This window comes from Lonchura striata, chromosome Z, assembly GCF_050655825.1.
Source record: "Lonchura striata isolate lonStrDom1 chromosome Z, ASM5065582v1, whole genome shotgun sequence".
Lineage (NCBI taxonomy): Eukaryota > Metazoa > Chordata > Aves > Passeriformes > Estrildidae > Lonchura > Lonchura striata.
The window spans coordinates 87070209-87086464 of NC_140740.1; the positions used below are offsets into that span (position 1 = coordinate 87070209).

At 50.3% G+C, this 16256-nt stretch overlaps 1 protein-coding gene across 3 annotated transcripts in view; it reads left to right on the forward strand.

Annotated features, from left to right (window-relative positions):
• Positions 1 to 4378: 4378 nt before the first annotated feature.
• Positions 4379 to 16256, forward strand: part of LOC110478594 (NEDD4 like E3 ubiquitin protein ligase) — a 78502-nt gene continuing 66624 nt past the window's right edge. For 2 of the 3 annotated variants that reach the window (XM_021545352.3, XM_021545354.3), the window contains exon 1: positions 4380 to 4529. In XM_021545352.3, the coding sequence (XP_021401027.2) occupies positions 4482 to 4529 (48 nt within the window). In that variant the 5' untranslated portion in view covers positions 4380 to 4481. Of the gene's footprint in view, positions 4530 to 16256 lie in introns of all 3 variants that reach the window. The other variant, XM_021545351.3, reaches the window with a different exon arrangement.

Sequence of the window (16256 nt, forward strand, 5' to 3'; positions counted from 1 at the left end):
GTAAAACATCCTCAGGTTAAGTACTGAGCTGGAAGAAAAGCCCGTGACAGCTCTGCCCAGCTGCCTCTGCTCCCCGGGGACCTGGCCCCTCCACTCCCACACTATCCAGAACACTTCCATGCTGCGGGGGACTGGGAGCTGGAAGGAATTGTCTGGAAAATAGGCCACTGTTATATCAAAAGCCTTCCAGAACAATTAGCAGCCCCTGTCCAAAGTGTTGTGGCACCACACCTCCTGCAATTCTATTATTACTCTTTAAATAGCCCCAAAATGTTGGTTTTTTCCTTTCCTGTAAACGACCAATTGCTGCCAGGAACACAGAGCTTCTCTCGACTTCTCCAGGGTTAATCTTGCTTTTCTTGCTCATGCCTGCAGTGTTATATCGTCACTGGAAACTGAGCAACAATTAACAATTTATGTTTTGTGGGAGCTTGTTTCAACTTGGCTTACAGCTTTGATGAGTTTTCTATGACATTCCCAATAATACATTATAAAATAGTGACAAATTTTGAAATAGTTAATCTTTTACTAGTTTTCTGTGTTCTGAACCATGCTCAGCCCCCAGCCATTTCAATAATGCTTCAAGGAAGGTATATGCTGAGAACACAGAGGCAATTATGTTAGTCCAACAGCAACCTGATAAAATATTAACATTTCTTATGAAATTTTTCCAGAAGAAAGGAGAAAAATCATCACTAGCGAGAAGCTTTGCAGTGGGAAAAGCCTTTTTTCAGCAAAAAATTGTTAAGTAACACCATTAAATATTGAATGATGCTGAGGTGTGTCTGTGCACAGCCTCATTTCAGCCCAGTGTGATGCAGATTTTATTTCCTCCTCTGCAGAAATCGTGAAATCCTGTTTTAAACCACGATAAAAGAGCCAATCAGATAAAATCTGTACCTTGCCACTATACTTTTATGATTTGTTAAGTTCACTGGAATGAGTAATACAGCGTGAATAGAACATTCTAAATACCCCTTGGCAGTCACTGAAGTACAATAATCACGTAAAAGACACAGGAATTACCAAACTCCATGTGCAGCTGGTGCCACATCAAACCAAAGGGAGCCTTGTCTGGGTGATTTTCACCTCTGTGCTCCCATTTTGTATTTCACCAGAGCTGTTGAGACCAAATAAATAATAAATTGAACAGCAAAAAGCAAGTCATTCTGGGCAGCCTCTGGCAGCAGTTTGCTCTCATAATGCTGTTTGTGAGCTGGAAGCATCCAGCTCATTTCCTAAAGAGCATTTTCTGCTTAGGTTGGGGCTCTATTAATCTGTTCAAGCCAATTCTCTAAAATCCAAACCATCTGTATTTGGGAAGATCATGGTTTATTTGGATTCTCTTTGTGTCTGCTGTCAGTAGATGATTAAAAGTACAGGGGATTTACAGGGTAAGGTCTCTCTACTGGCATGTTACAGTGACCTTCTAAGTAGCATCTCCCAATATTTGGGTAACAGCTGGTACAATTAAGTCCAGCAGCGAAACAAAGAACAGCCACAAATACTGGAAATGGCTGAGCTTTGGCAGTGTAGAATGGCTGCAAGGAGTGGGGATGGCTGAGCTTTCACCAGGTGAGCGTTTCACCAGGTGTTTTACCGGCACTTTCAGAAGACTCCTTGTGAAACACACGGAAACGTTCAGGTAACACTTTTGTACCAGGGGTGCCTGGAATTTCCAGGGAAGTGGTGAGGCAGCCACTGGAGATCTGGCCCAGCGAGCCTCACATTGTCCCCATGCCCCGTGCCCGGGTGCCAGCCTGCCCCTGCTCCAGCTGCTGCTCCTGCATGCACCACTCGCAGGGGCTGCTGCATCCTCCCACTCCCACTGCTCCCTGTCCTGCACAGGCGGACGGAGCGCAGCTCCCATGGAGAACTGCCAGCCGTAAGACATACTAAATCTATTTTTCTCAGAAAACTGTAAATAATTCATGGGGCTTGGTTCTATAAAGAGGCCAGTATAAATCATCCCAGCTGCACCTGGAGATTTCTGATGTCAGCATTATCACATGAATTACATCTCTCCAGGGCCATCTATTACTGTAAACACAATTCCAAAGAGGAATTACGCATGTAGCATGTAAGGCAAACAAACAAGAAATCTTCAGCCTGGATTTGATACTAAAGCTTTGCAATCCACCTGAGTTGTTAGTGGCGCTAATTTTCTGCTCTGGCCTCAGAGATCCTTTCATTCTGCTCCTGTACAGGGGTATTTTTCCCTGAGGAGCACTTGTTGGTGGCAATGCTGGCTGACTGTGCACCACAAGCTGCCCACATGCTGTGAGGCGCAAGGAAAAAGCCACATGTGTGATTTTAGAGGGACAGGAACATGTGCTGCAGAAAAGATCTGGATTCTGAGATTTCCATGTATCACCATCTTGACCGTGCTGAGATTACAGTCCACATAGAGCTGTTGAATTGTACCAACTGTTTGTTTTTCATTCTGCCCTTCAGAAACAAACATTCTTGGATAGAATGATGGTTTCCAACTCCTGGCATCAGCACAGAAAGATATGGGAGGCAAAGAACTGAGTTGTGTTTATGGACTGAACGAAAGGACTCCTGAAATCCTGGTTCTCCATGGTATCCAGGGGATGAGCGGGGGCAAAGATGCTTCTGTTAAGGCAACCAAGTAGGTGAGTGTAAAGCAGGGGGGCAAAGCAACATCCAGAGTTGGGAATGGTCTGCTGAGCTTGGAACAAAGGGGAACCAAACTGGATCTATCTTGACAAGAGGCCTGTGGAACGAGCCTGGTGCCAGGCACTCCTGTGGACTCCATCGTCCGAGGGCTGGCCTTGGCCAGGCAAACAGGAGCAGTTTGGCCGTGCTGCTGGGGAAGCCCCTGCCCGGCCCTGCCCAGCACTGCACGTGTGCTTTATGGCCAGGAGGGACCCGTGGCAGTGCAAAGGCTGATGTCTCCCCAGGCTGGACTTTAACAGCTCGTGCTCGGCTCCCAGGCACTGCTGTCTGGGCAGAGGTCACATCCTTCCTGCCCCAGAAAGGGCTTTGGAAAGCCTGCAAAAACACTTTCTGGCCTAGTGCTGTGAAATGTCTCCAGAAAAAGGGGTTTCCTTTTCCCCGTTCTGCTCAGCTCTGTGAAACACAAGGTGGTACAAAGTACCTGAGCACACAGAGGCAGGCTGCTGAAGCCAGAGCCAGTGGCACTTGTCTGAAGCACCCAGAACAGCCTTGTGTTGGCTCTGGTGACAGATCTGTCCCGTGCCAGTAGCCACACGTGCCTCTGGGAACATTGTGCACGCTAAAGCAAACGTAGCAGAGCATAAACGTGTCTGGGCACCGCTGCCATTGAACTCCCTCAACAGCCTCCACTTAAGCACCACCGTACTGCCAGAGATCAAAAATAGGAGATTAGTGCAGGGAGGGGCACGGCTGGGGACAGAGCCAGCTCAGGCGCACAAAACAAATCAAAAGCTCGTTTAGAGCTGAAGCAGAACTTGATTTTGCCCAGAAGTGCCCTCACTCCAAGTGCCCACAGTGTTTGGTTTCCCTAAAACTCGTGATGGTGAGGGAAGAAATGTCACAGTGAGCGACCACCTCCGACTGCTCCGGAGAGCCGAGAGCAGCGGGGGCTTCGTTCCTGCCCATCCCGGTCCCGCGCGGGGACGCGGCCCGGGACACGGCCCGGGCCCGCGTGGGGAGCGCTCTCGCAGCCCAGGACCTGCGCTACCGCTCCCCCCCACTGGAGGGCGCCAGCCACACACGACCGCTGGCCCCGCGCGCATCCCTCGCGCCCCTCCCTCGCGCGCATGCCTCGTGCCCCTCCCTCGCGCCCCTCACGCCCCTCCCACGCGCTTCGCGCGCATGCCTCGTGCCGCTCCCTCGCGCCCCTCACGCCCCTCCCACGCGCTTCGCGCGCATGCCTCGCGCCCCTCCCTCGCGCCCCTCACGCCCCTCCCACGCGCTTCGCGCGCATCCCTCGCGCCCCTCCCTCGCGCCCCTCACGCGCTTCGCGCCCCTCCCTCGCGCGCATGCCTCGCGCCTCTCCCTCACGCCCCTCACGCCCTTCACGCACCGCCCTCGCGCCCCTCGCGCCCCTCGCGCCCCTCGCGCCCCTCGCGCGCATCCCTCGCGCCTCTCCCTCACGCCCCTCACGCCTCTCCCTCACGCTCCATTGTCTCCCCCCTCGCTCTCGCGGCTGCTCCTCGCGCCCCCTCACGGCCGTCCCTCGGGGCGGTGCGGGCGCGGAGCGCGGCTCCTCCCGCGCTTTGTGCCGCGCCCCGCCCGCCGCCGTTGGGCCGGCCCGGCGCTCTCCCCGCCCCACCGGCGCTCCCCGTCTCTGCGGCCGCGCTCGGCCCCGGCCCGGGCGGCGGCGGCAGCGCGGCCGGCCCCCGGCGGCCCCGCCCCCGGCCCTTTTCCGCCGGGCTCGGCTCCCGGCGCCTTCCGCCGCCCGCGGGCCAGCGGCGGCAGCAGCAGCAGGAGGCGGCGGCGGCGGGCGGCTCGGCGGGCCCGGGAGCGGCTCCATGGCGACCGCGGCGGCGGAACCGATGTACGGGCTCTCGGAGGACGAGGTGGGTCGGCGCGGACGGGCTGGGTTGGGCTTGTGCCGGGGCCCCGTCGGCGGGAGCCGCGGCGGAGGTTCGGGAGCTGGGCGAAGGTCGACGTCCGGCCCGGGGGGCAAGCGCTGCCCGCCCCGCAGGGCTCCGCGCCCCGCCCGCAGCGGCCGCTTGCCCGGGGGCCCGGCCCGGGGAGCTCTGCCTGCACCCCAGGCAGGTGCGGCCGCCCGGAGCCTGCGGGTGCCTCGGCCGGGACGGCGGCGAACAAAGAGCCTCGGCCGGCGGTGCTGCGGGCGGGGGCGGCCGCCCCTCTCCGCCTCCTCCCCGCCGCGCTGCCGGTGTCCCCGGGGAGCAGCTGCCGGGCCGGTGCGCCGGGTACCGTGTCGTACACAGCCTGGCCCCAGTGCAGATGGAGCTGATAAGCGGGGTAGGACCCGCGATAACTAATCACCGCGTGCCGGCTTTATCAGCAGATGTCTTCTGCAGAATCAAACTAATCGTACAAGCATTAGAGCAGTCCCGTTTACTTTAGGTGAATGTTAAAAATCTTACTTAATGCCCTTTTTGTTTCATTGCCTCGGTCAGGTTCCTTTTCTTAGGAGCCAGGATCATAGAGCATCAGCAATGGGCACGGCTGCATTATTGGGCTGCGGTTTCAGGGCTGTTAGGAGCGCACGTATATATTTTATTTTTACAGGAGTGAATAGTAATTGCAATAGCATTGTTTCTGGTTTTGTGGGGTTGAACACAACGGATGATGTGCCAGTCTGTTTGTGGTTTAGAAGAAACGTTAAAAGCATCTGCTCTGTGAAGCTGACAGTGTTTCTTACCTGGTGTATTTTAGCGGCAGTCTGGATGACTGTAATGTTTAATTCTCATTGGGAAGGAGGTTCCTGGGCAGGAGTGGGCGTTTTGATAAGGGGGGGTGTCATTCTGTTGTTGTTAAATTATAAAGCTGAGAGCGGAGTGATTGCAAATGCTCTGTATGTGTATGAAGGTAGGGGAGAGGAGAGGGCGTTGCAGGAGCATTGGGTGATGTAGATAGCGAGCACAACAGCAGAGGAGAACCTTCTCCTCCCTGGTTTGTTCCCATAAGCCTTCGTGTGAGCACAGAGCTGGCTGGCACCAGTCCCCAAGCAGCTTTGGGCCAGCTCCGGTGCATTGCCTTGCCCTGCAGGTAGCTGAGCCCACTGCAGGACCATCTGCAGGGCCCTACTTGCTCCGGAGGGCCTGCAGTAATCCTGCCCGCTCCTGTGCTCATCTTGCCTGCTCCTGGCCTGCTGGGGGCTTTGCACAGGCTTAGGGAACAGCTAAAGGCAGTGGGGTTTGCTGTCCCAGCATGGGCATTCCAAGACATTTGATTGGAGGTGCTTTTGTGCTTTTATTAGCACGTGTGATCTGTGAGGAAAAGGGAAACCTGGAGCCACCCTGCCAGGTCCCAGGGAGGTGGCTGAGAACATCATGCTGGAGCTTGGCTGCTGCTTTTTCTGTTCTGCGTGCGCTTGGCTGTGTCTTTTGTCCCTGCCTCCTGCCTTGACATATGCTGGTACTTGCACAGAATGCTAAAGAGAAATGGATACAGGGAGAAATCTGCTGGCTGCTCTCACCTTGGCTTGGAGGTGGAGGGATTTTGGGACAGCAGGGGCTCTTCCTGCCATGATGCTCAGCCCTAGCAGGTGCTGAGGACTTGGCCTGTGGAGCGGTGGGTGAGGAGATGTGTTTGTCAGTCATCTCCCGAGGTAAAACCAAGCAGTTAGAAAAGGAGCTGCTGGGAAAGGAACAGCTCTGGTCTCTCAGCAGTGACCGATGTCACAGCTGCAGTGATGACCACAGCCACACTGCCTGAGGGACAGCAGACTGTGCTTTGTTCCTGCTTTGCTGTGCATCTGCTGATGCTGGACACTTCTCAGGAAGAGCAGTAACCATTTAAAACTACACAAATGGAAATAGGATGGAAGAAAGAGGGAAAAGGGGCTGAGGGAGGGGTGGCAAGGAGAAGGGTGCAGGCGATACAGCCTGTTGGGCTGTAGTTTCATGGCCCTGACCCGCTGTTGAGTCTCTAGTAATGGGTGGAGGAGAGAGCATGGAGGAGGGGAGGATGGTCTCTCTCAGGAGGGTGGCTGTAAGAAAGCTCTGGTAAAGGTGAAGTTCAAGTGGGCTGAGGAGGGTGTGCTGGCAGTTCTCTGCATGCTGGCCTGTGTGGGTAATGACTTCCCTCTAGCATTGGCCTGGACTTGGCTCATCATTTTTTGGAAAGCAGAGCTCTATTAGCTGTGAGAGGCTGAGTGGCATATGTGGACATATTCAGCCTATTCATTTCCTTTGTTTCTGCCTAGGTTTGAAATGCAGTTTGCAGATCTGCTGTAAATGGGTTTTGGAGGGCTTTGAGTTGGCCTTGTGTAGTGCTTCCACTCCTGGCACATTTGCTGATTGGAAAATGCAGTGATTTACATGCAAGCTGGACTTGCTGAGTGGCTCTCCAGAGAGAGAGAACCAGCAATCTCCTATAGACCAGAGGCGCAGGCTTCCCTCCTGCTTGCACAGCTGATGTGTGTGTGGTGGGCATGGAGCAGGCCCAGGCTGCGCGTGTGCAGACTATGGGCCTGCACTCATCCCTGTGGGTAGCTGTGGTTCACAGGGCTGCCTTCCATGTGAATTGTTCTGTTTTGCCCAAGGTCTCTGATAGGTGTTGGAACACTAGGCCTTTTGGGGATTTGGGGCTCACTGAGTCACAGGGGATGAGCCAACCTTTGCAGTTTTTCATGGCAGATGTTGTGTTCATAGATCAGCCTCCTTGAAAACCTGAATTGTAAAGTGTTTTATATTAATTAGTTAAAATGAGTTGTAAATCAGATTCATACCCTGCCAGTTTTTCACTGTCAGGATGACCTCAGCACTGGGCCAGGCTGCCCAGAGGGTATTGGACCTCCATCCTTGGGGCTGTTTGGAACCATGGGGACACAGGCCTGAGCAGCCAGCTCTGGATTAAGCAGGGGGTGGGCCAGGTGATCTTCAGGGGCTTGTGTCAACCTCAGCCTCTTTGTGATTCTGTGAAATAATATTTATACAGGCTCCTGAAAGTTTAGGTGCTTTCATGCAATCTCTAAATAACAGTGTATATAAAAACTTACAGCCCTTCGTAGCGGAAGATAATTGTGAATGAAGTGCACCTCTTTTTTGCTTCAGCTTGGGTTTCTTGAGAGTCAGATATTGCCCACACAAATCCACAAATATTTTGCTTTCTTAGTGTCCTTGGATGGAAGCAAAACTTGCAGCTCCTCAGAACTTGTTTGCTTTAATTAAAAAGGGAAATTTAGAAAAAAGATCCTTGAAGAGTGTCTTTTTATACTTTAAAATATTTGGGGGAAAAGCGGTTCATATGTGAAACTGCTCTCTGCAGTTTCAGCATTCTTCTCTTTTCAAGTTCTATTCAACTTCTGTGACTTATGATTGAGTCAATTGGAATTAGAAGCTTCCTACTGAGATGACATTTTGTCATGCCTTAGAAATTGTCTAAAGGATCTTAGGTTCCTGAAAAATATCACAATGTGTGAGATACAATCCCATATGCCTCAAAATAAATAATTCTGTGTGTAGTTACTGTAGCCTAACCTTTCATCTTAGTTCTGGTGTGCTATGCTGGGCAAAGCCTTGTCCTTGAAGAGTGAATCCCGAAGGATTTTTCAGGACCTCAGGAGCCAGTGTGGTGCTTCACTTTACCGAGACACACTTAGGGGAAAGGGAAACAAACCCACCTCTGAGTATGATGGAAATGGTTCCTATGGACAGGATGGATTCCTGTAAAGCAGAGGCTCACCTGTGCTGGATCTGACATCAAGGTAAGGAATAAGCCAAGATTTGCCACAGTGGTGCTGTGGTGAAATGCAGCTTGTGCTGTGATGGATGAACTGTCTGTGCAAACTGTTTCAGACTGAGGCATATGGAAGGTTGGCTTTTGTGCCTCGTGTTTACATGTTCCTGATGGGTTTGTTGCTCTGGAATTATCTCCCTTGAGGGTGTCTCCTTCCGGCTACTCGAGTGTCATGTTAACGGATCCATGAGATGGGGCTGCAAAGGCCTTGAGAAGATGTTATTTCTCATAATCAGCAGGATTTGCTGGGGAGGAAAAGGGCTGCAATTTTCCCCCCTCCCTGGACTTGGTAACAGCAGTGACATGTGGGAGTTCAGGGCCAGATTTCTCTACTTTGCATTCGAAGCAAGCCATAAACTTTGGAAGTAATGGCAATGCTGAGTTGTTGGGGCAGTGTCAGCGTCGTAGATGGCTGCAGTTATATTTCAGGTGATGTTTCCTGTTGTGTGGTCTCGGTGGTGAGGCTGTACCTTGCAGCTCACCTGGCTTCTGCACCGTGCTGGCACAGCCAGCGATATTTCCTGAGCCCGGGCTGTCCCCACGGAGCCCCTGCCAGGACTGGTGCTTGGGAGGGGTTCCAGAGCCCTGTCCCTTCATCGCACTGGTTCCCAGCTCAGCTCCTGGAGCAGCACTGGAGCACTGGGCACTGTGGCACTGGAAGAGCGCTACCAGGGCCCTGATGTGCTGGAGAAGCAGCTTTTGGGCTGCTGTGGCTCCTCAGCTGTGAGATGGAGAGGGGCAGTGTGGGGGGCCAGTCTGCCCAGGGATGTACCCCTGGCCCCATGAGCTCCAGCCCAACCCACTGTGTTCTTGAAACCTGGAAGCTTTATGTGAAGAAAACCTTGAGTTCCTTGAGCAGATGCACCCTTTGTCACTACCACTGAACATAGACCCTTTAAATCAGAGCTCTGCCAGTTACATAAAAGCCTCACTCTGCTATCTGAGTGTGAGAGGGGCCTCCCTTGGTCACAGCACTGACAGTGTCTTAGCAATAAGCAATTCAGAATAGTGACTTTTTTATTGACCCTGAATTGTTTTTATAGACTCTGAAGTGCACTAGCTTCAGGGATAGCATGTAAACCTTAAATGATGATTAAAAAGTCCAGGTAAGGAAGTATTTCATAAATGACAGGGCTTGCATATCTACTTGTGTGGCAGAATATCAAAATAGGCTGTGGTTCTTAGGAGGTCAATAGATTTTTATAACAGCCTGCATTTTAAAACAGCTTTTGATGAATTATCGGCATGTTTTGGTCACTAGTGCTGACACTAAGTAAATTCTAGTTTTATTATAAAATGAATATAAAGACATTGAAGGAGGCTTGTATGAACATGAGGTAGACAAGGAATGTTAGTTTTAGCTATAACCCCATTCAGAGATGGCTCTGTCTCCCCTGGCTGTTGTCTGTCCTCTAAGGGTGGTATGCAGGTTAGTGCAACCCGTGGTTCCGCTCCTGCCTTTGGGAAGGGAAGCATGCCATGGGTTTCATGTGAAGGGCTGGCCGTTGGAGGGCACTGTGTAATGGGAAATGGGAACTCGAGGTTTTCCTCTGCTCCTGCACAGGGGCCATTTTCCTGGGAAACAAACATAGACTGGGAGCCTCACACCTGTTGATGAGCAGGCACCTCACCCCCGGGGCACAGCTTGCACTAGGAGTTAGGGTTTACAGGTCTCTGACGAGATTTTTTGTGTTTTGTTTTGCAAACATCACCAGGCATGGTACGAGTGCCGAATGAGCTTATTATCAGAAGGGAATCTGTGTTAAACCTTAGGATATTGTGGGAAGAGTTCACCCCTGCAGCTTCTAGGCTGCAGTTGTGTCTCCAGCCAGTGCAAGATTCTGTGTTATATAATACTTATCCTTTCTGAACCAAAGACAGTTCCTGGTGCAAGGTGGGCTGCCTGTACAGGTGCTTTAGGATCCAGAGGCTGCATCAGAGGTGGTGGTGTGGGTGCAGCCTGGTGGCAGCTCACTGATTTCTGTTGGATTTGGCCAAATTGAAAACCTCTCAGTCCCAGAATATTGGATGGGGCCAAGACCTTTGCGTAATTAAACTCTGCAATATAAACTGGGACTTGTGAGCAAGCTGGAAACTTCCAGGCCCTGTAATAGCAGTGAGGGCTGGATTATCCAACAACTTCAGTCAACAGAAAGTTGTAGATGGGATAGCAATGCGCAGAAGTAGCTTGATTTAATTACAATTAAATTTTGGTGTTGGTAAACAAGAAAGCTCATTAACTTCCATAAATTTCTCCATCTTTTGCTTACACTGCTACTTCCTCTTAAATATTTCATTGTGTTGAATAGGAGGGCTTTACTGTAGCAGTATAAGTGCTGCTGGGCAGTTCTGTCCCTTGCAGAAAGAAATGCTGTGTAATCTTGTGTACACTGTTATTTTGGGTAAGCTAGGGAGGAATGTGGCACGGGTTGGGTGACTCCTAGCTTGAGCACTGGGAGGAAGGAATGTGGTTTTACTGCTGGCATGTTCAGCTCAGGACTGGAGTTACTGCCAGGTCAATACTAACACCTGACAGGGTTTACCTGGGACTGGAACTGTGGCTCTCAGCAGTATCCAAAACACTGTCATGCCAACTTTTTCCAGCATGGTGTTCTTAAACTGCCCAGTTTCTAGTGCTGGAGTGTTCCCTTCCCCTGCTTCCGCTGTCTTTTCCTCTGCCGTTCCAGAAAGAAGAAAACCAAATCCTTAGGAAAGGGATTGTTTTCTGTAGAGAACTAGTAATTAATTTTAAAATAAGAGATGTGGCTAAATTGCACAGGCCTGGAACCTAATTGCAGTTAAAATAGTTAAAAATAGGCCAACCTACAAAAAACAACTCAAAGTCCCAATAAAACAAATCCAGAAAGTTGATTTCTGAGATGGATTACAGAATGCATTGAGATGTATTATGTCTGCTGGATGATGTCTTGACTGGGCAACAGACTTGGTGTGTATATTTGTAATTGTTCATTTTTTTTCCTCTCTCCATTTGACCATAATTCCCGCTTGCTGGCAGGCTATAGGTGTTTGTCAGAATCCTGATTTCTAGGATTTAGGAACCTTGTCTGTAATAGAAATAAACATCTCCAGTTGTGAGAACACTGGCTATTCTGAGGAATCACTTCATGAATGAGTTGGGCTTTGCCATTAGCAACTTATTTTTGTGCCTCACTGCACAGATCAGTGTGGCTGTATTTGTGTCCTGCCAGCTCAAGTCAGGTTTTCCTGTTTGCATGTAGTTTATCTGCTGGAGAGAAGCAGAACAATTTGGAACAGGGAGCACAACAGTGTCATCCTCTCTCCTTTGGCAGATCCTAGTGTTGAATAATCCTGTCTTGAGGGTGGAAGTATATTCCTGTAATCTGTGTTGCTTTTAATTGAAAGCAGTTCAAAGTTTGACTCTCCTTAAGCGTCTTTATGTTATGTAGATGATGACACCGAATTCATGGCAGGATTTTGTAGAGATGAGGGTGATGAGTAGTGTGCAGGAGAAGGTGTCCTGAGATAACTCCCTCATGGATGGTCTGTTTGGAAATTGCTGTGGTGGGGAACATCTGCTTTTGGCCTCTTCCTGGTGGCACTGGATGTAAGGTTTGGAGCGTGCTGCTCTGGAAGCCATGTGGACAAAAATGAAGTCCACACTGAAGGGCTGGGTTTTGGAGTGGGAAAGAGGAGGCCAAGCTGAGACCATGGGCGATGGAGAAAGCCCAGGTGCCTGGAAATGAGGCTGTACTGGTTGCTCCCATCAGAGGTACTTTAGCCTGATTTATTCAAATGAACCAAATGTGGATTTATGGATTGGATGTACTACAGGGCTGCCTGTTGTGACTGTCTATTTAGCACTGGGCCCTTGTGGCACAGTTGGGTGTGTAGTGCGCTGAGGATCTTCAGCTGGTGCTGATATGTGCTGAGGATCTTCAGCTGGTGCTGATATGTGCTGAGGATCTTCAGCTGGTGCTGATATGTGCTGAGGATCTTCAGCTGGGGCTGATATGTGCTGAGGATCTTCTTCAGCTGGTGCTGATTTGTGCTGAGGATCTTCAGCAGAGGGAGTTGAAGCTGATGCCTTCTGGAGCAGCCCACACAAATGCAGTGGATCTGCCCTGCTGAAAGAGAGATACTGCTTTCTCTTGTACACTCTGGGACTACCAGTGGACGTGGACAGCATCCCATCTCTTTGCAGGGCTGTTGAATTTCAGTAACTTCTGGAATTGCAGTAACTTCTGGAAAGGTGATGAAAGTCAGAGGTATGTGGCATGAGCTGCTGGGGTGGTGGTGGAGGTGTGTGTGTGAAGGGAGGGTAGGGAACCTGCTCTTTGGTGGCCGTGAGCTGTGACATTGGCTGTGTGGGTCTCATGAATCCAGAGGTTTATTTAGAATCCTGACCCTGATGGAGTCTGGCAAGTTTGTCTAAAAGCAGAGTGTTAAATGGATGAATTCCCTAGCAAACAAGTGTAGTTTTTAACCTTTCTTTAAAGATTTCTTGAGTTGACCATTCCTATTGTTTGTGATGAAGGGAGTGGTAAGGGCGAGAAGTGGCGAGTGGACAAAACTGTGAATTTGGGCTTTGTGCTTGTGCTGATTCAGCCTCATTAACAAAGCGACAGCTTTGCTGTGCAGTGATGAGCAATGGATGTGCTTCTTTAAACTCTGCTCTTGGTACAATGCTTGCTAAGAGGCTTGTGGGAGATGAGAGCATTCTCGTTAAAAACTAGCTATTCCCAGGGCACTGGTAGCCTTCGAGTGCCAGAGGTGTGTTTTCCTTCCTCAGAAGCCGCTTTCTGGTTGTGTGCATGACATCAGGACTCCAGCAGTGCTGCTGAGTGCTCACTGGAGGTGCAGCGACCTGAGAGCTGGGCAGGAACAGGGAGAGACTTCCCCTGGCACCAGGGAGGCTGGCTGGAGGTCTGGAAACCAGAGCTGGATGTGGGCCTTTAGGAGAGATAACAGGCAGTGAACCTGAATGGATTGTTCTCTTTTTACAGTAGCACTTAGATATCTTTTCCAAATTTTCTTTTTTGTACGAGGTGGATTATCCTGATGCTTCTGTTACCTCTCTTATCCAGAAGCTCTTCTCATTCTGTATTCTTATTAGCATGATAAAAAACCTGTTGCATTTTCCTCCCCGGTGCTGAGGCTGAGATTTTATGTATTCCTGTTTAGGGCCAGCTGCATCCCAAGGGTGGTGGCTGTGCCACTCTGGAACCCCAGAATGGGACAGGTGGTTGCAGACCCCCCTGTCCTGCAGGTCCTGTGCTGGGCATGTCTGACCAGGCTGGGAGCAAGGTCAGAGTTGTTTTTTCCAGGGATATCCTGCAGCTGTACTAGAGGTTGTGCCAAATCAAGTTGCAGTCAGGTTTTGGTTATGTCTTAACTAGTTTCTGTTGTAGTTTGAAAGTCAAACATTGTAAAGCAGACTGTGCTAAATAGTTACAGGCTGGGTGTGGATTACCTGCCAGGTCATTTGTCACCATGTTCCTGCATGCTCCTAATGCAAGATCCTGACAGAGCCCTTTTGGAAGCTGTTGGAACCATGGGCCCTTCACAACTGTTAGTGACTAGCCTCAAAGTCTGCAGAGTTAAGAATGCTGGAGTTTGTAGCTAATGTGTTTTCAAGTCCTATGGTGACCTTCTCATATCATGTTCCTACCTGTGTCACTTTTTTCCTTAGAATGTTGTCCAAAATTTGGCTTGGAACTAGTGCATGTTTTAAAACATTTCAGTCACAGCTTTAATCACTGTTTCAATTTACATTGTTATTAAATGCCTCTTAACAGTGCTTGAATTGATTTAGTAAAACCCTGAGCGGTTTCTTCAGGCTGCTGACATCATGAGACTCTACCTTTAATCCCTAGTGCTGCTGTCATTTTATTCTGGGTCTGGTCAGTTCAGTTTTGAGCTACTTGTACCTATATTTGTGTTTCTTCATTTCACTCCAGTGAGAGATGATCATCTGTAATTTAGTGCAGGCACCTGTATCCTGGGCCAGTGCATGCTGCTGGCTCCCAGCAGCTCTCAAGTGTCTGTGCCCTACAGGGGGTGAATTTGTTGTTTCAAATTCCCAAAACTTGGACAGGAAGTAGATCCTGTGGGAGTGGGAGGGCAGAGGTGAGTGCTGAAATGGCTGCTGCAGCCAGTACCTGGTGAGGGAAATCACTTATTACTTGCCACTTCTGGTCACCTCTGTGTGTTGGATGCCAGAACTGTAGCATCTGGGAAGTGAAGTTGGGGTCCCCAGCCTGGTGTCACTGCAGGCTGGAGCACATGTATATCTATCTAGCCTTTGATAAGACTGGAATGTGCTACAGGAGCTAACTGTTGCTGTGAAAACTGTCTGGTTTTGGTGGTTTAGAATCTCCTGATGTTTATTAGGAAGGTGAGGCAGTGCTGGAGCTGATCCCCCAGCCTGGAATTGTACACCAGGGCTGGTGGACACCACGGTTGTCACATAGGTGTTGCTGGATGTGTGACCTGCGGTAGCTGCCATCAGGAGGTGAAACAGGCTCTACTTGTGTCCTGGGGCTGACATGGCTCCCCAAGGCATCTCCTGCTGGCTTGTCTCTGGGGTGTTGGGCACTGGGGCTGCCCTGGGGATAGGCTGACGCCAAGGACTGGGGCACTGTCCCCGTCCTGGAGGCCAGAGCTGGCAGAACGCTGCCTCCCACAGCTGGCCTTTGGTCCAGACAGGTTGTATGGGGAAGACAGCTGGTCAGGAGGAGCACATGCTGTGTGTGTGTTTGTGCTCCCTGTGAATGCAGTATGTCTGAAAATCCAGGACCTCTGTGTGGTAAAAGCTGTTTACAGCTCTTACTGGGGCTTCCCGAATTCCTCTTGCTCTGGCATTTACCTGGGTCTTGTGTTTTCTGTGGGCATGGTTGGTGGTCTCGGTTCTGCTGCCCACTGTCCTCTCACTTGTGTCCCTGGGGCTCAGTGCTAAACTCAAGAGCGAGCAGACACTGAGGGGCCAGCGTGGAGGTCTTTACTGTGAGCGGCTTACGCCCAGCAATGGGGGCAATTCTTGACCTTTGGATTTCATCTCTGATCTCCTGTTGCAGTCTTTGCTCTCAGATAGAGATGGTACTCCCTGCAGTTTCCAGGGGACTTTTTAATGTTGTGTCAGTCCTTGGAGTGATGCCGCTCCGACTGGAACATCCTTGCTGTTTCAATGACACTAAGGAAATTTTTCTTTCTGAGACATCTCAAGTCTTCTAGCCAGATGGAAAGACAGGATTGTGGCTAATTGAGACAGGACAACCTGCACTGTATGATCACCTCTGAAAGCTTTTTCATGGAGAAACTCCCCTTCCCCCTCTCCTTCCTAATATTCCATAAATGTTTTCAGTGCTTGGAAGGTGCATTGGGGTCAGGAGGTACATGACAGCATAGGACAGTACATTGATTTACTGGTTTTTACAGTTTTCTGGCCTCACTTGTTTTTAGGGAAGGCTGAAAAAATGGTGTCCAGAGCACTGAGAGTTGGAAGAGAGAGCACTTTGCTGCGCTGGATACCGAAGTATTGGATATTCCTATCAGAAGATAGTACCAGATTACATAATGGGCTTTGTGTGCCAGTGAAGGTGTCTGCTGGGCTGGCCAGCGCCCTCATTATTAAATAAAAATTATCCTTTTGCATTTAAGCAATGACTTGGTAAAGACTAATTGGGAGAATCTTTCATTATTCCAGCTTAGTCCAGTTTAGTGGGAGCTCTGGCCTGGCTACTGCAGAGATGGACTGTGGGCAAGTTGGGAAGTGACTGAGCTGAAATGCTGCTTCTGAGATTGTAAAAGCAAAACAGGATAAAGTTGCAAAGAGTTGCAAGAAGAGTAAATAATAGTAATTTCTTTCTCATTGCTGCCCTGCATCTTGGGCA